A 23,814-nucleotide genomic window follows, 5' to 3' on the forward strand; every position below is an offset into this window, starting at 1 on the left:
TGGAAGGAGTCCGAATTGTATCTGACATCCGAGGTGTAGATGGTGAACAGGAAGGAAGAGAGGACCATCCTGTGGGGCTCCTGTGTTGCTCACTACCATGTCCGAGACACCGTTCTGTAGCCTGACATACTGTGGTCGCCCAGTCAGGTAGTTGGTGATCCAGGACACCAATGGAGGGAACATCCACTAGATGAAGATTCCTTTCCATTCTGATTTGGAAACATATCCATTATTGTTGTAGGGTAGAAATCATGGTATTCTCTACCAACAACACTGACATTACAGTGCCCTCATAATGTTTGGGACATAGACCCATCATTTATTTATTTGCCTCTGTACTCCACAATTTGAGATTTATAATAGAAAAAAACACATTAATGTGCACATTGTCAGATTTTTTTAAAGGCCATTTTTATCCATTTTGGTTTCATCATGTAGAAATTACAGCTGTGTTTATACAGAGGCAAATAAATAAATGATAGATCTTTGTCCCTAACATTGTGGAGGGCACTGTACCTTCATGAGAAGGACTGAGGCAGTTCATGGCAACAGTTCACCCACCACTGATCAGCAGCATTTCACGATTGCACCATCCAGCCCTGATGCAGCCTGTTGATCTGAAACTCATCCTTCGCTTTGCTTCCACAGATGATGCTCAACCAGCGGAGTTCTTCCTACAGTATGTTTTCCCCCCCCCCAGAGATTCCAACATCTGCAATCACCTGTGTTTCCGGTCTGATTTAAGCATATTGCTAAATTCAACACTGAATTCTGCCACTTCAAATTTCCTGCCCTTTCTAGTTCATTGAAAGGTCATTAATGTTAATTCTGTTGCTGAATATTTCCATAATTCTGTTTTTATGACTAACAAGTTTTGGGGATACGACATCTAAAAAAGTGTTCTTAATTTGTCCTTTTTATCACATATATAAGGAGTGTTCTAATTTGGTTATAGTGTTTGTGCACTTTCTATTCCTACTTATTGGGGCTGATAAGAGAGAGGCCGACAAAATGTATTTTATTGAAAGCAGCAAACTGCCAAGGGATTCTGGTGACTGGTTCAAAATATCTATTGTGTACGCAATAGTACACAAAATATACTCCTGTGTACTCCATTAAATAATAAACCTCTGAAATGTTTAGCAAGCCACTCTCTCCAGGGGCAGTTACAGTGGGCAATGAATACTGGCCCTACAGACAATGTGCACATTCATAAAGCAATTTAAATAACAACTCTACAGCAAACAATGCTGCAGATATTTTGCAACTCCAATACAGTTTATTTTTTATGAATAATGTTGAATCTAATCCTGTATTACGCCTGATGGCATTGTTATAATTTCATCCAGATACCAAATCAGTATAAAATAAGCATATGTTGATGTAGAATGGTGCATTGGTAGCATCTGTATGAACTAATTTTGAACAATTAAACTTAGAATTTATACCAATCAACAGCGGTTCAGAATTTACAAATTAAAAATTTAGAAATTCCATTTGTAAATGGTACTGAATATAATTATATACATTTAACATATAGTGAACTTATTCAGTATTCAGTATTTCTTTAATATAATTTTCACTGAGTACTCGCATATACAGAGGAAACGAAAAAAACGTTACTCGATCAGTTTCCATTCAGTGTAGTTAATAAAAAAGGATAAATATATAGAGCTTTAAAAACAAAATAAAATTACCATGTCTAAAAACAGAAAATAGGCCTAAAATTTACAATAGAATAAAAACAGACATTCTGACCGACAGTGGCTTTACAGTGGCTTTACTTTGACAGGTGCCTAACTGTCAAAGTATGGACGAGGTTGAATGTGTTGGTGAACGATATTTGGGTAGGGGACAAAGTCCGTTAATCAGTCTTATTGCCTGTGGGAAGAAGCTGTGGAGCATCCTGCTGGTTTTGCAGCTGATGCTCCTGTACGTCTTCCCAGATGGCAGAATGGAGAAGATGTGGTGTGATGGGTGGTAAGGGTCCTGGATGATGGAGATGGCTCTACTGATGCTCCGCTTCTTGTATATCTCCAACAGGAAAGGGAGTGGGGCACCAATGATCCTGCTGGCGGTCTTCACTATCCTGTTGAGTTGATATTGTTCGTAAGCCTTGCAGCTCCCGAACCAGGAAGTGATGCCGTAGGTCATTATGCTTTCGATTGTGCCCCTGTAGAAGGTTCTTAGATGAGCAGTAGGGAGACCTGCTTTCCTTAGTCTCCGGAGAGGGTGGAGCCGCTGCTGAGCTCTTTTGATCACTGCTGTGGTATTGGTCGTAGAGGTCAGGTCATCCGCCAGGTGGAGTCCTAGGAACTTCACACTGCTGACCCTCTCCACAGCAGCTCCATCAATATACAGCGGAGTGTGATGTTGTTTTCCCGCCCTCCTGAAGTCGATCACCATCTCCTTAGTTTTTTCCACATTAAGAGTGAGGTTGTGGGATCTGCACCATCCTGTGAGCAGCTCCACCTCCATCCTGTACACCGACTCATTATTGTCGCTGATGAGACCCACCACTGTTGTGTCATCAACGAACTTGTTAATATAGTTGTTACTGAGTCTAGCAGTACAGTCATGTGTAAGCAGACTAAACAGCTAGGGGCTTAGGACACAGCCTTGGGGTGAGCCAGTGCTCACAGCGATGGTTCTTGATGTCTGACTGCCCACCCTGACTGTCTGCTGCCGTTGTGATAAAAAGTTAAGGACCCAGTTGCAAGTGCCAGTATCCACCGTTAACAGCTTCAGCTTCTCCACCAGCTGCTGTGGGATGATTGTATTAAAAGCGGAGCTGAAGTCTATAAAGAGGATCCTGGCATAGGTATTTTTCCGGTCGAGATGTGACAGTGCGAGGTTGACCTGCCGAGTTACTCCAGTACTTGGTGTTTTGCTCAAGATTTCACCATCAACAGTTCCTATAGATAAAAAAAATTCTGACCCTTATTAACAAAAACTTGCTAACAATGCTTTCTATTTTGCTGCTGAAACAAGAATATTGGTATCTTTTAGTGATTTTAAATTTTGTTCTCATGTCAGTAATAGAAACTCTTTGGGTCAGGATAAAAGTTATCTGTTCTTTACCAAATGAAAGTAATGGTATCAATAATAAATTGAGTAGATTTTCAAAAATATACAATTCCTCTTACCTACATGCATAAAAGGATGATATGAAATGAAAGGGTGGTGAATCTTTGGAATTCATTGCTATGGAGGCCAAGTCATTGGGAATTTTTAAAGCAGAGATTGATAGATTCTCGATTTGTAAGGGTGTCAAAGATTTCTAGGAGAAGGCAGGAGAATGGGCTTGAGAGGGCAAAATAGATCAGCCATGATCGAATGGCAGACTCGATGATTAGCCTAATTTTGCTCTTATGTCTTATGGTCTTATGAAATGTCTGTAGAACCCTTTTTTTCTAACATATGGCAGAGTTAAAAAAATTAATTTGCATTAGATACATTTGACTTCAATATTGGCCAGTAATATAATGAGTGAGGTCAGCATTTAATGCCCACCCTCGGATAAACCTGAGAACTTGATGGCTTTGAACCATTGCAGTCCTTTTCATGATGACACTTTAACAACTATGTCTGATCTGCAGCTCAAGGACTTGTACCCTACAAGTTTAAAGAAGTGATGCTGTTTATAGTTTAGCAACAAAGAATGCGAATTAAGGGAATGGAGTAGACATTTGCTACAGTCCCAGTAAAGCCCGGTTAGTATAATTGTGGCCCGTGGATTTAAAGGGTCATTTGCAACATTGATGGTAATGAAGTCATAAGGCAGAATTATGGTATAGGTTTGATTTTTAGATTAGTGGAAGGCAGATAGTGAGGTTTTCCAGAAGTCAGCGGAATCAGTAATATTTTTTCCATGTTACAATGACTGAGGCTCATAAAGCTAATTTTAAGATGTGTGATCCTTGAGGAGGGTCAGACATTTTTTTATCTATAGGAACTGTTGATGGTGAAATCTTGAGCAAAACACCAAGTACTGGAGTAACGCGGCAGGTCAATTAGCATCTGTGGAGGGAATGGATAGGTGTCGATTTGTGTTGGGACCCTTCTTCAGATGGGTTTTAGTAGAGGAGAAGAGAGGTGGGGGCGGGGTAAAGCTTGGCAGGTGATAGGTGGATAGACACAAAATGCTAGAGTAACTCAGCAGGCTGCATCTCTGGAGAGAACGAATGTGTGACATTTCCGATGGAATGCTGGTGGGGGGAGAACAGAAAAGATTTAACTGCTTGGTTTGAGTTTGTTATGCTTTTTCTTTCACCAGTTCTAATGAAAGGATCTGAAGCATTAACTGTTTACTGTACTGCACCTGACCTTCTTTCTAAAATTTTACTTTTATTTTAGGATAATTTTAATTTTATTATGATTTCTGCCATTCAGTGTCTTATTTTGGTGTAACCATGAACCACCTGCTCTTTTTATTATAACATGGTGCCATGGGATGATGTTAATGTTATGCCAGATATATAAGCTAATACAGGCACTGGAGTTTCTTTCGAATGGGTATTGTAACAAACTTTCAATGTGTTTTAATTTCTTTGCTGTCAATTGGGAGACTATGAACACAGATGTGTGCTTTTTTGTCTTCACCGTAGGTAGTAATAATGTGATATTTAAATGGAGGGCATTGTTAAAAACACTTGACTTTTACAATAGTGAATATCCTAAAACTTTGAAGGTTGGATAAAGTCGTACAAATTTATTATACATATTCTGCAATAGATTATGAAAAATGCATGAGAAATGGGCTGATTAGCAGCATCCAGAACCAGGGGCCACAGTTTAAAAATAAGGAGTAAGCCATTTAGAACGGAGACGAGGAAACACTATCGGTGAGTCTGTGGAATTCTCTGCCTCAGAGGGCGGTGCTCTGGATGCTTTCAAGAAAGAGCTAGATAGGGCTCTTAAAAATAGTCAGGGGATATGAGGAGAAGGCAGGAACGGGGTACTGATTGGGGATGATCAGCCATGATCACATTGAATGGCTCAAAGGGCCGAATGGCCTACTCCTGCACCTATTGTCTATTACATTGCCGTTTTCAAATGATTTCACAGATATTACTGAGTTCTTGTTACTATTTATTTTGGATTTCTGTTCCCCATCTACCAAGAAAAGTGCCTTCTATCAAGGGAAATATTATCGGCCCCTTTTTAAACTAATCCAAATTTTCAGGTGCTCAGTTAAGGGATTTTTTTTAGTTTTACTGAGTTTAAGAAAGAATGGACTGCATTCAATCGCACAAGGTTGTCTGCTTTTGGCATGTCATAATTTAATGCTTCAGCTTTTCGTGCTGGTTAAATGTCTCAAGCCCGTTTATACAAAGAAGTTCTGTTCTGAGGTCTAAATGGTTCCCTAGGTTTAGCTGGCAAGTGCCAGTGATACATCTGAAGACTAAATACCATATACAAAATAAAATTATACCTCTCAATAAAATAATGAAACAAAAAATCTAATTTTATTAATGTTTTCACTTATTGTGGAATGTTTCTTATAAAATTCAAATTAAACGGATAATACAGTTGAATATTTGGTGAAATGAAATATTTATAGTTTTCTTTGTCCTTGAATTAGTATCCTATAATGGCTTTCTCCTAGAGAGTAACTTGGCAGTTGAGGAGTGTGAATGAGAACACTAGAAGGAAAGGGAGTACATTTGATGTCACTTGGGGTCGAACATTTGCTGGAAATACTGAACAGATCAGATAGCATTTAGAGAGAGAGAAAAAGTTAGTCGTTAGTTCTCGTATAAACTGAATTCAACAATTGGAATTGTTGAATTCAATATCTGAGATCTGCAATATCTTTAGATGAAATAAAGATGCAAATCAGAGTAGGATGGGTCACAATGACAGAGAACTGAATTTCAAAATCATCCTCAGAATCTGCAAAGTGGCATTCAACTTATTTTCCAGTGTAGAAGACACCACATTATGAGCATTACACTAAATAGAAAGAAGTGGAAGTGAATTACTGCTTCACCTGAAATGACTCTGGGTTCCTGGGTAGTGTGAATGGACAATATAAAAGTGTGCATGTTGTCTTTCCAGTGGCTGTATGCAAAGGTGCCAAGAGTAGTGGAGTAGATGGGGAGATGGAATTGTGAACCAGGTTGAAAGGGGAGGGAGAAGTTGTGTCTGGTGATGAATGTTGTTGATTGTGGCAGAAATAATGACGGCTGATTTGTTGAATATGAAACCTATGGATAAGGCGAGACAATGAAAGGAGGAGTGAGAGCAGGTTCTGGAAATAGACACAGTTGAAAGCCCTAGGTAGACACAATGCTGGAGTAACTCAGCGGGTGAGACAACATCTATGGAGCGAAGGAATGGGCGACGTTTCAGATCGAGACCCTTCTTCAGTTGAAAGCCTGTCAAGCATTGTAGAGCGGAATGAAAAGGAAGGTATCTCAAGGCACTGGTGAGGAAAGTCTTGTCAACAGGACAGATGCAATTGAGCCAGAGTAACCGGGTGAAGACTAGAATCCAGTCCATTCACCCGGTTACTCTGGCTCAATTGCTTCAACAAAATGTTGGAGGAGATGTAGGTACGATTTGAGAAACCTATGGCTTCTAATAGATATTGGGCACTTATTCTCTGAGATGGTGAAAGATAAGTTAGAGGAGAGAAGGGTCAGATATGAGCCATGTGAAAGTGACAACAAGTTAATTTTCTGACAGTGCCTGACAAGATAAGAATGGAACTCAATGACGGTATTGCCTCTCAGCTCAACAGAACAGCAGGTATGATGGAAGGAAATCGTGAATTTAACCTTATCGCATACTGCAAGCAAGTCAGTAAAATTGAGGATGGATAGTTATGTAGAATTGGAGCGAGAATTCCCCATTTTTGTACTTTCATCACTCTTGCAATAAAAAAACAAGTTTGGAGATTATATTTAACTTAAAGTGACAGTAGGTAATGACTTATCGTGAAACAATCTGTTTGATATATTAATTATGTTTTGTAGATAGAGCTAAAAATGAAGAAAACTGAAGCAATGCGGTGGGAAAAGCTGGAAGGAGTTGCACCAGATGTAAAATACTTCATGCCAGGTGAAAATATGCCACAGTATGTTTGAACATTGAAAACGAATTATCCAATTTTTTTTAATGTCATTAATATTTTTCCACGAACCTGTTGCAATTTTCTCTGGCTAGAGGAATCTGTACATATAATTGTTTTATTTTGCCAAAGGGTAATAAATGCAGCTTTACAGATCTTTTTGTCATTAGTCAATAAAATATTTATGTGAGGAAAAAGAAACAAACAAATGACAACCTTGAATATATACCCACTGACTGAGCATCCACAATTCTCTGGAGTAGAAGACTCCAAAGGTTCACAACCGTTAAGTAAAGCTGTTACATAACTGATCTTAAATGGCTCATTCCTTTGTTGTGAAATTGTGTAACTAGTAGCCTTCAGCCAAACCAAACAGCCATTCTGCATCCATGTCATCCCCTTTCAGAATCCTAAGTAATTCAACGAGGCATCATAATTTATTAGCTCTCAGCAAATGGAGGCCACTCTTATTCAATCTTATAAGGCACCCCAAGAAACATTCTGGTGAATATCTGCAACACTGTCTCAAGCAAATATCTTCCTTTAGTGTGGAGACATACCTCAGCACAAATTTATGCAGGGTTAAGGTAAGCTCAAGAACTGCAGAAACATTTTGTTTTCCATGTAATCAACTCGTTTATTGTCATATGCACATGTACAGTAAGGTACAGGTTCACTGAAAATTTTGCATGCAGCGGTTCCACGAGTGCGCAAATTCATATTGCGCACAAAAGCACAAATTATGCATAGATTGTGCATGACAGTAAAATCCTGCCTAACGGTAAAAAGGCTTCTGTGCAAAAGCAATTAGGAAACAAGTCCATGGTAATACAAGAAAGTGAGCATTGTTGCCAATGCTGAATTAGAGTTGTGCAGCTTGGTTCAAGAACCTGATAGTTGTAGGAAAGCTGCTGTTCCTTACCCAGATGGTAGAGATCCTTGATGATGGATGTCGGCTTCTTGAGGCAGTGCCTCATGGATACTTTTGATGGTTGGGAGAGCTGTGTCACTAATGGACTTGGCTGAGTGCCACTCTGCAGCCTCTTGCAATGCTGTTAATGGAATTTCCGTACCAGGCCACAATGCAACCAGTTAGGATACTTTCTGCAGTGCATTCGTTGAAGTTTGGTAGTGTTCAGTGTAATGCCAAATTTTCTTTAATTTTGAAGAATGTAGATGTACCTGGGAGATACCTTCATGTTTACATCGATGTGCTGGGCCCGGGTTCGGTCATCCAAGATGTTTACACCTAGGAATGTCTTCTTCCAACTTGCCCTTTCTGAAGTCAATAATTAGTTCCTTGGTTTTGTTGATATTTAGCGAGAGGTTGATCTTGCGCACTCCTAAATCAGATGTTCCATCTCGTATTTGTATGCCAACTCATCGTCAGTCATGATTCTTCCAATAGTGATGCCATTGGGAAACTTATGAATGGCTTTGGAACTCTGCTTAGCCACATAGTCATGTGTGTAAAGAGTAGTACTTCAACTCCTTTCATTATAAACAATGTATCATTTGTCTTCTCATGTGCTTGCAATACCCTATCTACATGTTAACTTCCTGTGTTTCATACACTGGCAATCCAGTCCAGGAGGCTGCAGGGTGATTTGGGTGAGTGAGCGGATGCATGGCAGATGCAGTATAATGTGGATAAATGTGAGGTTATCCATTTTGGTGGCAAGAACAAGAAGGCAGATTTTATATGAATGGTATCAGATTAGGAAAAGGGGAGGTGCAGCGAGACCTGGGTGTCCTTGTACATCAGTCACTGAAAGTAAGCATGCAGGTACAGCAGGCAGTGAAGAAAGCAAATGGCACGTTGGCCTTCGTAGCAAGAGGATTTGAGTATAAATCCACTCGTATTCAATCTTATAAGGCACCCCAAGAAACATTCTGGTGAATATCTACAACACTGTGTCAAGCAAATATCTTGCAGTTGCACAGGGCCCTGGTGAGACCGCACCTGGAGTATTGTGTGCAATTTTAGTCTCCTAATTTGAGGAAGGACATTCTTGCTATTGAGGGAGTGCAGCAAAGGTTCACCAGGTTAACTCCTGGGATGGTGGGACTGACATATGATGAAAGAATGGATCAACTGGGCTTATATTCACTGGAATTTAGAATGAGAGTGGATCTTATAGAAACATACAAAATTCTTAAGGGATTGGACAGGCTAGATGCAGGAACAATGTTCCTGATGTTGGGGGAATCCAGAACCAGGGGTCACAATTTAAGAATAAAAGGTAGGCCATTTAGGACTGAGATGAGGAAAAACATTTTCACCCAGAAAATTGTGAATCTTTGGAATTCTCTGCCACAGACGGTGCAGGCCAATTCACTGGATATATTCAAAAGAGCGTTAGATATAGTTCTTAGCGCTAACGGAATCAAGGGATATGGGGGAAAAAACAGGAACGTTGTAATGATTTTGGATGATCAGCCATGATCATATTGAATGACGGTGCTGGCTCGAAGGGCCGAATGACCTCCTGCACCTAATTTCTATGTTTCCATATACCAACTTTAAAGTGTTGCATCTCAATTTTTTTTTCTATTTTTCCTATTAAAGTCAATAATCACATATTTTCCTAAGTTATGTTCCATCTTGCTCACTTAATTGGTTTATCATTTGGTGGTCTTTGCATCCTCTATATTTTTAGCAATGAATAATCTGCCATTTCATTCCCTATGTTAACACAAATTGTAAATTCTGAGTAAATCAATTCCTGTTTTTATTGCCCCAAAGATTTAAAATAAGGGAATGTTAACCGTTTTGTGATCATGTGCATTGTATTAAATGCAGTTCATGTGCTTCAGTTTGAGGTGTCTACGAAGACTATATTTTGCTGAGCAGGTTGATGGGCTAAATGGATTCTTGGGCTGACGGCTCCGTCACTCAAGCTTGTTGTGCTGGCAGCTCACACATTCACGGCTGGTGGGCTGGCAGTTGACTCACGGCTATTCCTTGAAATTCCATTTCAAGCAGGGTGCAAGGCCACCAAATTCAAGTGCAGTTTCATACCATTTCAAGCAGGGTGCAAGGCCACTAAAGACAGCGAGCCGTGACCTCTCCCTCCCCCATCTTGCAGAGACTGAGCCACGCCCACACTTCTGGGTTTTATAGTCCCTCTCCCCCTCCCACCAGAAGGGGCGTGGCCTTCATGGCATGATTGACATGAGAGAGAATCTCAACATTTTGTAAACACTAATAACTATAATTTTTCATCTATGGGAAAAATCCTCGGCACATGATGAGCGGAGGGGGACTGAGTAAGATGGCGAAAAATCAGACGTACGTGGTAGCGTTTTTTCTAAAATCAATATAAAACGCAAACAGGAAGTAGTGAAGATTAGACTTTTAATTATATAGAAGGCAAGGCAACTTTAATTAGGCAAGGCAACTTTAATTAGGGAACACAGCTTTAGCATTTCCAAACCAAAGGCAACACAGCTTTACCATTTCCAAACCAAAGGCAATACTGCTTTAGCATTTCCAAACCAAAGGCAACACAGCTTTAACATTTCCAAAACCAAAGGCAACACAGCTTTAGCATTTCCAAACCAAAGGCAACACAGCTTTAGCATTTCGAAACGAAAGGCAACACAACATTAGCATTTCCAAACCAAAGGCAACACAGCTTTAGCATTTCCAAACTATATTTTCAAACCACATTAAGGGCACTGACAGGTCAGTAAAACCACTCACAATTTAGTATACATGTGTTCAGTGTTATTCACAGCTCAGACTGAGAGACGTAACCCTCTCGCTCCCCCATCTTGCAGAGACTGAGGCACTCAACACTTCCAGATTTTATAGTCCCTCCGGAAAGGGCTTGACCTTCAGGAGAGAGAATCTCAACATTTTTTAAACACTAATAACTCTTTTATTTTTAATCGTCTTGTCCTGCCCAGCGGAGGGGGACTCTGAGTAAGATGGCCAAAATCACAGCCGTAAGTGGCAGCGTTTTTTCTAAAATCAATGTACAGAACAACAGGAAGTGGTCAAGATCAGACTTTTAGTAATATAGATATAAATGCTGCCGCAACTTTGAGGTTTTGGGAAGATGCAGGGAAACTGCTCAGAAATGTAATCAAAATACTGAGAAAATCTCTTGACCAAGTTGAGATCTAAAAACAGGTTAGGTGGTGAAGTATACTGAAATCACATCACTTAGTCCATGATAGGACATGATGTATAAATTTTGATTTCTCCTTCATTTCATGTGGGATTGAGTCCAGTTAGACTTCCTTCATTCATTGCTCTGTTATTACATGCTGTCCAGGAAGTAAGCAAATTAATTATATCATTTCACCATGGATTATTTCTGTAATTAGAACGTCTGGAAATGGAACAAATTAGTACATACAGAAAAGTTTTTTTTTTAAGATCTAAAGGTTACCTTAAATACTTAGATTTTGTACATTATAAGATGTCTCTTAGGGCATGAATAACATGTTTTATCTGAGAACATCGAAGGCTTATGCAGAACATACAACAATTACAAGTTTTAGAACAGATGAAGAACAGATTCTCAGTCCATCTTGACTGCAAAACGTGTCCAATTTACAATTAAAAACACAAAATTTATAGCATAGAAAAACACTATTGGTAAGGGTCTGTTCCCACTCAATGTAGCTTATCCCACTCCTCGGATAACAGTTTTATTGGACTTGAAGGTACAATTAGGTATGTGAAGAGGAAAACATTAGTGAAGACCAAAGTTAGACCCTTGAAGACTGAAAACGGTGAATTTATTATGGGGACAAGGAAATTACAGATGAGGTACTTTGGATCCGTCTTCACTAAGGAGGACACAAACAATCTTCCTGATGTACTGGTGGCCAGGGGATCTGGGGTGACAGAGGAACTGAAGGAAATCCACATTAGGCAGGAAATGGTGTTGGGTAAACTGATGGGACTGAAGGCTGATAAATCCACAGGGCCTGATGGTCTGCATCCCAGGGTACTTATGGAAGTGGCTCTAGAAATTGTGGACACATTGGTGATCATTTTCCAATGTTCTATAGATTTAGGATCAGTTCCTGTGGATTGGAGGGTAGCTAATGTTATCCTACTTTTTAAGAAAGGCGGGAGAGAGAAAACAGGGTATTATAGACCCGTTAGCCTGACATCGGTGGTGGGGAAGATGCTGGAGTCAATCATAAAAGATGAAATAGCAGCACATTTGGATAGCAGTAACAGGACTGGTCCGAGTCAGCATGGATTTACGAAGGGGAAATCATGCTTGGCTAATCTTCGGTAATTTTTTGAGGATGTAACTAGGAAAATGGACAAGGGAGAGCCAGTGGATGTAGTGTACCTGGACTTTCGGAAAGAATTTGATAAGATTAGTGGACAAAATTAGGGCACATGGTATTGGGGGTCGAGTGCTGACATGGATTGAAAATTGATTGGCAGACAGGAAACAGAGTAGGGATTAACGGGTCCCTTTCTGAATGGTAGGCAGTGACTAGTGGGGTGCTGCAAGACTCGGTGCTGGGACCGCAGCTATTTACAATATACATCAATGATTTAGATGAAGGGATTCAAAGTAACATTAGCAAATTTGCATATGACACAAAGCTGGGTGGCAGTGTGAACTGTGAGGAGGATGCTATGGGAATGCAGGGTGACTTGAACAGGTTGGGTGAGTGGACAGATGCAGTTTAATGTGGATAAATGTGAAGTTATCCACTTTGGAGGCAAAACCAGGAAGGCAGATTATTATCTAAATGTCAAGTTGGGAAAAGGGAAGTACAACGGGATCTGGGGGTCCTTGTTCATCAGTCAATGCAAGTAAGCTTGCAGGTACAGCAGGCAATGAAGAAAGCGAATGGCATGTTGGCCTTCATAACAAGAGGAGTTGAGTATAAGAGCAAAGAGGTCCTTCTGCAGTAGTACAGGGCTCCAATGAGACCACACCTGGAGTATTGTGTGCAGTCTTGGTCCCCTAATTTGAGGAAGGACATTCTTGCTATTGATTGAGTGCAGCGTAGGTTTACAAGTTTAATTCCCGGGATGGCAGGACTGGCTTATGGGGATATGGGGAGAAAACAGGAACGGGGTACTGATTGTGGTGTCAGCCATGATCACATTGAATGGCCGTGTTGGCTCGAAGTGCTGAATGGCCTACTCCTGCACCTATTGTCTATTGAATTGCTGTCCAATTATTGAATGTGAAAGAAAAATTATGGTGTTCAAATTGTGGACATTAACTAAGCACTTACATACTCATTACACTTTCTCAATTTTGTTCATTGTATTGATTGATAAATCTATTTAGCTCGGACAAGATTGGTATGCTTGAACATACATGATGAGTATGATGAGAAAGTGAAGATATAACACCTCTGAATTGCTGAACTCATTCTGGGTGAACCTGGAAGAGGGCATCTAAATAAAAGTTAGGAGTATTATGTCCATTTTTGGGCATTACAGCACTATGGGCTTTAAACATAGCACTATGGCCACAGCTCTGTGGGTCACAGACTGTTGAGGAAAATTCTCGTATAACAATGAGTTTTGGAATTCTCTTTGAACCTTTGATTATTTTTCAGGCAGTAGTAGAATTCTGGATAAGTGGTGAAAGGTTACCAGTGAGATTGCAGTTACAGTGGGATTGGCCTTGATTTCACAGAAAGGTGGGTGGGCTCAAGGGTGAGAGAGGGAGGGGTGGAGAGAGGGAGAGGATGGAGAGGGGAGGGAATAAGAGGGAGGGAGAAAAAAGGAAGGAGGAGGGGTGGGGGGGGGGGGGGAGGGGTAGGGAGGGAGGGAAAGAGGAGGGAGGCTTCAAAAATGGCTTCTATGTCATCTGGTGCTAAAAGCAGGAAGCAGCCATTCAAACTGCAGTATATAAAGATGGCAAAGAATGCACTGTCAAGTAAGGTGCATAGAAGAATGTCAATTGGGAGCAAAGTTATGCATTCTTGTACTCTTACATGGATATGACCGCACATTTAAAAAAAAAAAGAAATTCAGCAAAATAGCACCGCGTAAAATTATTGATTTCCTCAGCAAAATACTGAGGAATATTGAAGAAGTACTAGAAAACTGAAATGCTCTGACAAAACTTGGCAGCTCTGAACATTTAAGACATATTAAGAACATTTGCAGCAGGTAGATTGAGTTTGATTTATTGTCACATGTACCGAAGTACAGTGAGAAGATTTTGTTACATGCTAACCAGTCAGCAGAAAAACAATACATGATAACAATTGAGTCATCCAATGAGGTAGATAGTAGCTCAGGACTGTGCTCTAGTTGTTGGTGGGATGGTTCAGTTGCCTAACAACAGCTGGGAAGAAACTGGCCCTGAATCTGGAGTTGTGCCTTTTCATACTTTTATACCTTTTGCTCAATGGGAGAGGGGAGAAGAGTGAGTGGCCGTGGTGTGACTCGTCCTTGATTAGGCAGGTGGTCCTTCCAACGCAACATAAAGTGTAAATGGAGTCAATGGAAGGGAGGTTGGTTTGTGTGATGGTCTAGGCTGCGTCCACAACTCTGCAATTTCTTGCGGTCTTGTATAGAGTTGATCCCTAGCCATGCTGTGATACATCCCGATAAAATGCTTTCTATGGCACATCTGTAGAAGTTGGTGAGAGTTGTTGGGGACATGCTGAACTTCCCAAGCCTTCGAGAGACATAGAGGCATTAGTGTGCTTTCTTCGCCATCGCTTCAATATGGGTGGTCCAGGACAAGTTGTTGGTGATATTGTTTGGTGATATGGGGGGGTTATAATTTGAAACTTTCAACAATCTCTACTTTGGCGCCATCAATGTTAACCGGGGAATGTGTACAGCTTCGCTTCCTGAAGTCGATCACTATCTCTTGTGTCTTGCTGACATTGAGAGAAAAGATTTTGTCTCTAAGTCAGGTCATGAGGTTCTCAATCTCCTCCTGTACTCCGTCTCATTATTGACATCTTGCCCACAATGGTGGTGATGTCTCCGAATTTGTAAATTAAATTGGATTTGTACTTGGTTGCACAGTCGTAGATGTAGAAGGAGGAAAGAAGGGGGCTGAGAATTATTGTAGAAGATAATTTGTTCCCTATCCTCACTGATTATGGTTTGTTTTGTAGGTGTATCTGAGTCCTTCATGTTGATGTAATTGACATACTCTATTAATTACACTGTATGCCCTTCCAGGTATTGTTTATTTTAGTTCAGATTCATCTGCAGAGGAAGGAGAATATGTGATAATCAGTAGGATGTTTCCTTGCATGTATTTGTCCTGATGCTACAACACATGTGAATCGAGAACATGAATTTTCAAGGTCCCCCTTCCTCTGTGTCACCACATCCCATAGGACAGGGGACACCCTGGTCGGGTGGTGGAAGAATCTTAGAGAATGTCTGAAAGATGTTTTACTTTTATTGTTTTGCTTAATTTTTTTTGAATAAATTTCCCAATTTTTGTATATCTTCCGGTGGACTTGGCAGGCTTGACTTGACTAAGTGGGTTTCTAATGTGTCCAATGCTACATAGTTTTTTTGTTTTTTTCTTGCAATATTTTTATATTAATGCTTAGTTGGTCTGTTTGACAATCACAATATTGTTTTTCCAGAATTTACAAGTAACCCGAACATAAAAATGGCACATTTCCTTCTCTAAGGTTTGCTTGATGGGTTTTTATGACAATAAGGTTATTTATTCACATTTAATTGGTTGAATTTAAATTGCTCACTACAGTGGTGAGATTTGAGCTAATCTTCAGGTATTCTTCCACATTTCTAGATTATTTGTCGAGAGGTACAATCACAGTTATGTAGATAGTCACTCGTGTTATTCTATATTTGTTTTTTAAATGCATTTATTGAAAGCAGTGATGTTCAGGTTATTCACGTAACTTCAATCACCCCTTTAATTTAGCTTGTGTAATGATCTTTATCTTTAGAACAGCCGCAACCATATCCTTCCTCATCTCAAAACACAAAGAATTGGGATAAACTGGTAACGGAGATTAAAAAGGAAGAGAATGATGAGAAACCAGAGGGAGATGCTGCTCTAAATCAGCTCTTTCAAAAGATCTATGCAGATGGCTCTGATGAAGTAAAGCGTGCTATGAATAAATCATTTGTAAGTATTACTATTTTGTTATACACTGTGTGTGTGGGTGTATTTATTTATTATCCAATATATATGTCGCCTAATAAATATTATGTATACAAATACAGTTTACAGCAGGAATTTTACCCTTGCTCCAAATCATTGGTGCTTCTAAATGGAAATAATTTGGTATGATGCACTTTGGGTATATTTGACGATTAAATTTGCACTCCAAATCACGAATTGACACAATTATCTCATTCCTGATAGTACCAAAATACGTTAAATGTATTGATTATCAATATCTGATTTTATTAGCTAGAAGATGAAACTCACTCTGCACATCTGTGATGTCCTGACTGTGTTTCATTTCAGAATATGCCGCCAGTGCAATGTTTTAATTATATTTACACAAAATTCATTTTCTTTAAGGAAGAAAAATCACAATGTAAAATTTGTCCTTTTTAACTTATCCTTGGTTTGTTCTTAGTGTTCCTCATTCTTATGCAGAGATTCCTTATGTGAACCATGACTAGCTCAACAATATCCTTTTACTAATTATGATATTATGTATGTATCCATTTTTTCATGGATTTAATTTTTGTCAGTATTATATCACTAGTTTTTCCCAGTTAAATGTCTTTGTCTTTATTTGGCAAGTATGTAAATGATCCCTATTTCAGATCATCGCCTTGCTGATTTTTATTATCCAAGTCAAGTAATGGCAGTGAAGTAGGGAGCGCAGAGAGGGAGGGGGTAGGGGAGGGGGGTAGAGGGAGGGGGTAGAGAGGGCGGGAGTGAGGGTAGATAGGGAGGGGAGTTAGAGGGAGGGTGTTGGGGGTGTAGGGGGAGGGGAGTAGAGAGGGAGGGGGAGGGTGGCAGAGAGGGAGGGGGTAGAGAAAGCGAGGGAGGTAGAAGGAGACGGAGGGTTCTCGTACTCTGCTTGGCCCTTACTATGTTCCAACGGCGGGGTTTTATTTTGGCCCCGGGCTCGGCTCTCACTCCAGCTCGAGCACCAGGCTCGGCTCCAGGGGGGGGGGGCACCACCCTCGCCACTAGGTGTCGGGCGCCGGCAGCGGCCGCCACGCGAATGTGCTATAGTGCCCCTCCCTCCCAGAGTGTCCCGTTCTGTGTGGCGAGTGCATTGTGACATCACTTGGATGCGCTGGAGTGCCCCTCCCTCCCGGAGTGTCCCGTTCTGACTTGCGAGTCGAATGTGACGTCACTCTGGGTTTTTTTTTTCCGAAATAGGTGAGTTTTCTGCCTTTTTTAAAAACTTTAAACGACTAAAATGTGCGGAAATATAGGTGGGAATGCAACGGGAAGATATTTATTGCCTCGATGGCAAAAATGTGAGTAGAATGTGAGAATGGGAAGGCTGTAGCCTAGCGTTTGGAAGAAAATAGGAAAATAGAAATTGGCACACACACATACACACAGACAGCCACAAACAAGACAAAGTGTTTTAGTAATAATATAGATATAGATGAGTCTTGCTCTCCTGATTTATTTCAAGCACTCAATGCTTTAATGTATATTTGTGGTTAGAATTTTCCCTTTGTTGCTTTGCCAATATTTAATTTAATCCTCTTGTTGACCTTTTTTTTTTAAATGGCCTGATTATTGAAGCTTACTTTTATTTTTTTCCTTTGGATTTTTTTTCAGTTAATTTTTCCATGTAGCTTCAATTAACTTCCCTTCAACGAATGTCATTTTGTTTCTTTTTCGGTATAAATCTGTTCACTGCTATGGATTACTTGTACAAGACTCCAGAATTTTATCACACCTATCTTGGGCACCATTTCAACCCATGCATGGTAGTGTAAGAGCAACTATAGTCAGAATATGAATCTTCCTTGCTTCCTGTGTCACTGTTTTCATTTGGAACTGTGATTTGCAGCTATTTTTATTTTGAACTGATTTGTGGCTATTTTTCATTATGCGTCTACTTTGCTTTTTGGCTCTGGGGCCTGACTCATGATACATTGTAGGGGATTTCTGATTATAGGAACAATTGGTAACTTTTTTAAGGTGCTGTTACTACTACATTCCTGTACTCAGTTCTACTCATCTTTTCATCTCCATTTCACGAAGAACCAGCTCATTCTGTCCGATTGTGGCTGTTTTTGCAAATGATTACCTTTGGAGCAACAATTAACCTGTACTTTTTCTTGTGTTCTTTGTAGACTGAATCTGGAGGCACTGTTCTGAGCACAAATTGGACAGAAGTAGGCACCAAACCAGTGGCTGTAAATCCCCCAGATGACATGGAATGGAAGAAGCTTTGAATACTGAACTTAGCATGTTGATTTCCACCATTAATTCAACTTTAAAAAGCGCATACAAATCTTGTGTCTGTCCAACACTCTAGTTGTCTTTGCCTTAGCCATAGATGATCTTTGCATGGTTTGGATGAATTCTTTGGCTTGACATTAGTGTTAGAGGAAATTAAAGATGTTTTTTCACTTTAGTTTTTAATTTTAAAAATGTGAACTGTTTCCTACCACAGAATAAATTGACTATATATCTATATATGACCTTATTGTGTGTGTGAGTAGTTTTATAGCAACCCTTGTTTGCAATGGCATTGATTTCATACACCTAAACATATGATTTTTCTTACCTCGTTGCAACAGAAACTTGATACTTTTGACAATGATGTGTTTCTTTACAATGTGAGACAGATTAACACAGTTCACAATTCCCCCCCCCCTTTTGATAAAATGGTATGGTAATTAAAAAAATCAAATGAAGGGTTGGGTAAAAATCCAAAATGCAAATAACATGAAATGACACTTTTTTTGAGTTGAATATTTTCTGGTGCAATTTTGATAAGATTTTGCTTTTGTTGCTCATACTTAATGCTTGATGGCAAAAGTTAATACATTTACAACACTTATTGGCTTTTTAAAATGTCATTGTAGTGTTAGTATAAAATCTAAGAACTCAAATATAGATTCTTTTTGTTATGATTATATTTTGTGTTATCATTAATCTTAGTATTCCAGCTAAGATTTCCATTTACCAGTTCCTGAAATCAGCCGGTAAAAAAATACTCTTATTGGCCCCTTGAGCCTATTCTGCCATTCAATTATGATCTCAACACTGCCTTCCTGCTCTCTCCTGCTGTCCACTGGCTTGCTTATTGTTTAAACATGTCAATTTCCTCCTTGGGGATAAATTAGGAGAAACATCCTCTCAGTATCCACCCTATTATCCCCCCTCGGAATCTTACTTGAGATAACCTCTTATACGATCATCACTTGTTCGTATACTCTAGTGACTATAGACCTTTTTGGTTTTAGAGAGCGTCACCATATAACCATCTGCACTGCCTCTGACATAAGCACATCCTTTGCAACATTCTGCAATCTCATTATCTTTAAATAATTTAACTTTTTCATTCTTTCCTACAATGTGAATTAATTCATATTTTCTCAAATTCTACTCCATCTTCCAACTTCTAGACTACTAATGACCTTTCTGTATTGCTTTCCAGGCTCTTTGTATCCTCTTGCAATATGATAATCCACCTATTTTATATTCTTAGTACATTTACACTTGATCCTGTAATTCATCGCTGATATAATTTATATAAAGCTGAGGCCCAGTCCCCATGGTGTCCAACTCAATCCTGGGTGCCAATGAGAAAATTATCAGTTTATCCTGACACTTTACTGTTAGTTGGCTGTATTACCTGCAACCGTCTGCATTACCTGCAACCGTCTGCCATCTTATTTTATGCAGTTGATTTTGTGATATTTTCTCAAAGACACATCTACCGATTTCCCCATTTAAAAGCTAACGCATCTACAAATGTGTTGTGCACTGTTTTTCCTTCATCAAACCATGCTGATGCTCCTTGATTGTCTAATGATTTTTAAATGCTTTTGTTTTTGTTGGTGGTAGCGATTGTTTTAAGTACATCTTTTTCTTTAGCAACTCATCTATTACTGGAATGTTTTTATTGTCATCTACATAGATAACAATCCAAATTAATTATTTAGAATCTTTGACATTTATCTTTTTTCCATTGTTTAAATTTCTCAGTCTCCTGCCCTAAGGAGCCAATCTACCTTCTATCTATTCTATTCTATTCTTTTTCTATCTATCTATACTTAACTAAAACTCTCATCTTGCCCGCTTCCGGTTTGTGTTTTTATTTACATTTGCGCAAAAACTGTACCTGATAGCGCTATGATTTTTCGCCACCTTACTCACCGTTCTCCTGTGCTGCAAGTGCACCAAGTTTTGTTCCGATCGGTGAAATATTACAAAAGTTATTGGTCTTCTCTCCTGTCATTCGCTGAGGCGGAGACGCCCCTTCTGGCATCCGCTGTCAATCACCGAGCAGAATAAATCTGAAGGAGCGGAGTAGAGTGTGCCGTGCTGTGTGTAGCCGCGGGCGGGACTGTGTGTGGCCGCGGGCGGGGCTGCGACCACCACCACCACGGGCAGGGAGCCGTTGAGTGAGTCCGGGGCCGGGAGACGCTGAGTGAGGTCGGGACCGGTAGCTGCTGAGCCAACAACCCCTCCCTATCACACACCCCCTTTCCCCCCACCACACACCCCCTTTCCCCCCACCACACACCCCCTTTCCCCCCACCACACACCCCCTTCCCCCCCACCACACACCCCCTTCCCCCCCACCACACACCCCCTTCCCCCCCACCACCCACCCCCTTCCCCCCACCACACATCCCCTTCCCCCCCCCACCACACACCTCCTTCCCCTCCTCCAACACACTCCCCTACCCCCACAACACACACCCCCCACCCACAACCCCCCATGCCTCCCACACACACCCTCCCCCACACCTGTACTAACCCAAGATAAGTTCCTTCAGCCCACAATATCCTACTAGCCCTCTGGAAACCAGTCCCTTCGGCCCACATCACCCATACTCGCCTCACCACCTAAAGCCCTCCCCCTCCCCCAGCTGCTGGAAGATCCCCTCCCCCCACAGGCCCCTGACAGCCCCCGTCTGACGCCAACACCCTCCCCCGGTTGCAGGACGCTCTCCCCCCCCCACTGGCCCCCGACAGCCCCCACCTGAAGCAGTCTCCCTCCGACTGCAGGACGCTCCTCCACCCACCGGCCCCCGAAAGCCCCCGCCTGAAGCCGTCCCCCTCCCCCGGCTGCAGGACGCTCCCCGCCCACCGGCCGCCGCTGGTGAGGAGCGACCAATAGGCCACGGCAGCGGCAGGCCGTCGTTGGGGTAGGCTACGGCAGCGGTAGGCCGTGGTTGGGGTAGGCTACAGCAGTGGTAGGCCAAGGCAGAGCTCCCCACCAGCCCCCAACAGGCCCCGCCTGAAGCCATCCGCATTGCCCCATTTTATGGAAGGCCTGTTCATAATAATAATACATTTTATTTGCGGGCGCCTTTCAAAGTCTCAAGGACACCTTACAGAAATTAACAAAAGAGAAAAAACATAGTCGGAGTAAAATAAATAATAAGGACATCACCAATACACAAATTAAAGACAGAAATCGCTCCAAAGACAAAAAATCAAAAAACACAATGTGAAGAGAGAGCAGCGGCAGCTAAAGCGCGCCAGCGTCCACTCCCTTCCGACAGCCATCTTGGACACAGACTAACATATTAACTTACACACAAAAAAATAATCCCCCCACAATGGTTACCACTGTGGGGGAAGGCACAATGTCCAGTCGCCATCCCCAGTTCTCCCAAAGTCAGGCCTATTGAGCCCTCCCCTATTGCCTCTACGGAGGCCTGATGTTCCTGGCTGTTCTGGCCGGGTGGTGTTGCCCCGGCGTCGGGAGAGTCCTCTCAGTGGCTGGGCCACCTGGAACGGCCGCTTCCTAGCTGGGGACCGCGGCTTCCGAGGCCGACAAGGCCGCGCCGGGTTGGAGCTCCCAGGCTCCCGATGTTAGAATCGGCGCCGCCCGCTCTGCTCCGCAGACCCGCAGCCCGGAGGTGATGAAGTCGGCGGTCACAGCTCACTGGAGCTCTAGCACGTCGATCCAGCGCGGCGACCCAGGCAAGGCATCGCCAGCTCCGCTCCGTGATAGCGCTCCAGCGCTGTGCCGCCACCGAAGCCGAGGTGCTGGGCGGTCCCCGCCAGGAAACGGTGCTCCACGCCCACTGGTAGGCCACGAAGACGGGTCGACGGGGCAGCCCGGAGCAAAAGCTGCCTCACCGACCAGGTAGGGACCTAGAAGTCTAATTACCCCCTACCCCCCACATTAAAAAGTCAATTTCTCCAACAGACGAAGCACAGGACTTAATAAAAACTTTAAAAAAAAAGTGAATTAAACAGACGGCTGCTGGTTAGCAGCCGTTCCCCGAGATGGCTCCTCCTCCAGGTTCATAAACTTGATAACTAACTATGGGGAAGAAACTGTCCTTTGTTGGTGCTGTGCGCCTTCAAGCTCTGCAAGCAGATACAGAACTTAGTAACATGGTGTCATGATAACAACCTCTCCCTCAATGTCAGCAAGATGAAGAGCCAGTTATCGATTTCAGGAAGCGTGGTGAAATGCATGCCTTATGGGCCTGTCCCACTTAGGCGATTTTTTAAGGCAACTACAGACGACTAGTTTGTCGCCACATGTTCGCCGGTTGTTGCCGGGAGTAGTCTCAGTCGCGCAAAATGTCGTAGAGCATTTCTGGTCGCCGCTATATTTTCAACATGTGCGTTTGACGCCAATGAGCGAAGCTTCACTTCTCCTGACGGAGGTGCTGTCGTAGGTTGTCGCCAGGATGACGTAGGTTGTCGCCGGTTTTTTGGCGACCTGCTACGACTATGACAGTCTCCGGCAGTTGCCTAAAAAATCGCCAAGTGGGACAGGCCCATTAATCAGCATTCATAGTGGACATAGTTGGGAGCTTCAAGTCCCTTGACTTAAATATTACCAACGATCGGTTATGGGACAACCACAATGAAGTAGCAATGTGGGATTAAGATTATTAGAAAACATTTCATCATAAGTAATCACAACACTTTTTGTGTTTAACTAAGTGTTCCATTTTGGTTTTGACCCTATTTTGTTCATCAACTTCACCATTTAATATGTTGTTGCACTGAGAATGTGAGAAATATAGATTGCAAATATTGTTACAGTGGTTTTTTGAGCAATATAGTGGGCACCTCAACAGTACAAATGTATTTTTATACAATTTATATTAATGCCTGATAAAACAGTACCCAATGGGAACATTTTAAAATGAGCAATAATTAAACATAAATAATTAAACATCCATTTTTTAATGACTTTGAAGATTCTGAAAATTAAAGATGATCATAAAATTGCTGCAATTTTGTAAATTTAGCAATTCACAGGTTTGTATTGGGTAGTAATTTTACCTATGTAAACTAGAAAAAGTATTGGTCTACTGATTGACTTGCAATTGCTTCCTTAATACTGTAGCGCGACGATAATCCCGTAAAGAAGGCGAGGAGCCAGGTGTTTTTGGAGGTATTTTTAATCGCTGTCCTTCTCCTGACCAGACGAGTCTGCAAGAGCAGGACAGCGATTAAAAATACCTCCCAAAACAAAATGCCAATTGTATCTCTAGGCCATGGCAATGTAGCATCCTGTTCATTCTTCATAATTTACTCTGTTAGGTGAAAAAGAAGTGTGCCCTAACGCACAAAGAAGATTACAGTTTGGAACCTCAAGCATAGAAGAAACAAAGCAATTCTCCTCTGCAAATATTGTATAAG

At 41.4% G+C, this 23,814-nt stretch overlaps 1 protein-coding gene across 2 annotated transcripts in view; it reads left to right on the plus strand.

The window, feature by feature from the left end:
- Window positions 1-18,662, plus strand: part of sugt1 (SGT1 homolog, MIS12 kinetochore complex assembly cochaperone) — a 79,606-nt gene extending 60,944 nt beyond the window's left edge. For both annotated transcript variants that reach the window (XM_033022302.1, XM_033022301.1), the window contains 3 exons: window positions 6,981-7,065; window positions 15,974-16,155; window positions 18,312-18,662. In XM_033022302.1, coding sequence (XP_032878193.1) covers window positions 6,981-7,065; window positions 15,974-16,155; window positions 18,312-18,413 — 369 coding nt within the window. In that variant the 3' untranslated portion in view covers window positions 18,414-18,662. The remainder of the gene's footprint in view (window positions 1-6,980; window positions 7,066-15,973; window positions 16,156-18,311) is intronic.
- Window positions 18,663-23,814: the final 5,152 nt, after the last annotated feature.

This window comes from Amblyraja radiata, chromosome 6 (genome assembly GCF_010909765.2).
Source record: "Amblyraja radiata isolate CabotCenter1 chromosome 6, sAmbRad1.1.pri, whole genome shotgun sequence".
Taxonomy (NCBI): Eukaryota; Metazoa; Chordata; class Chondrichthyes; order Rajiformes; family Rajidae; genus Amblyraja; species Amblyraja radiata.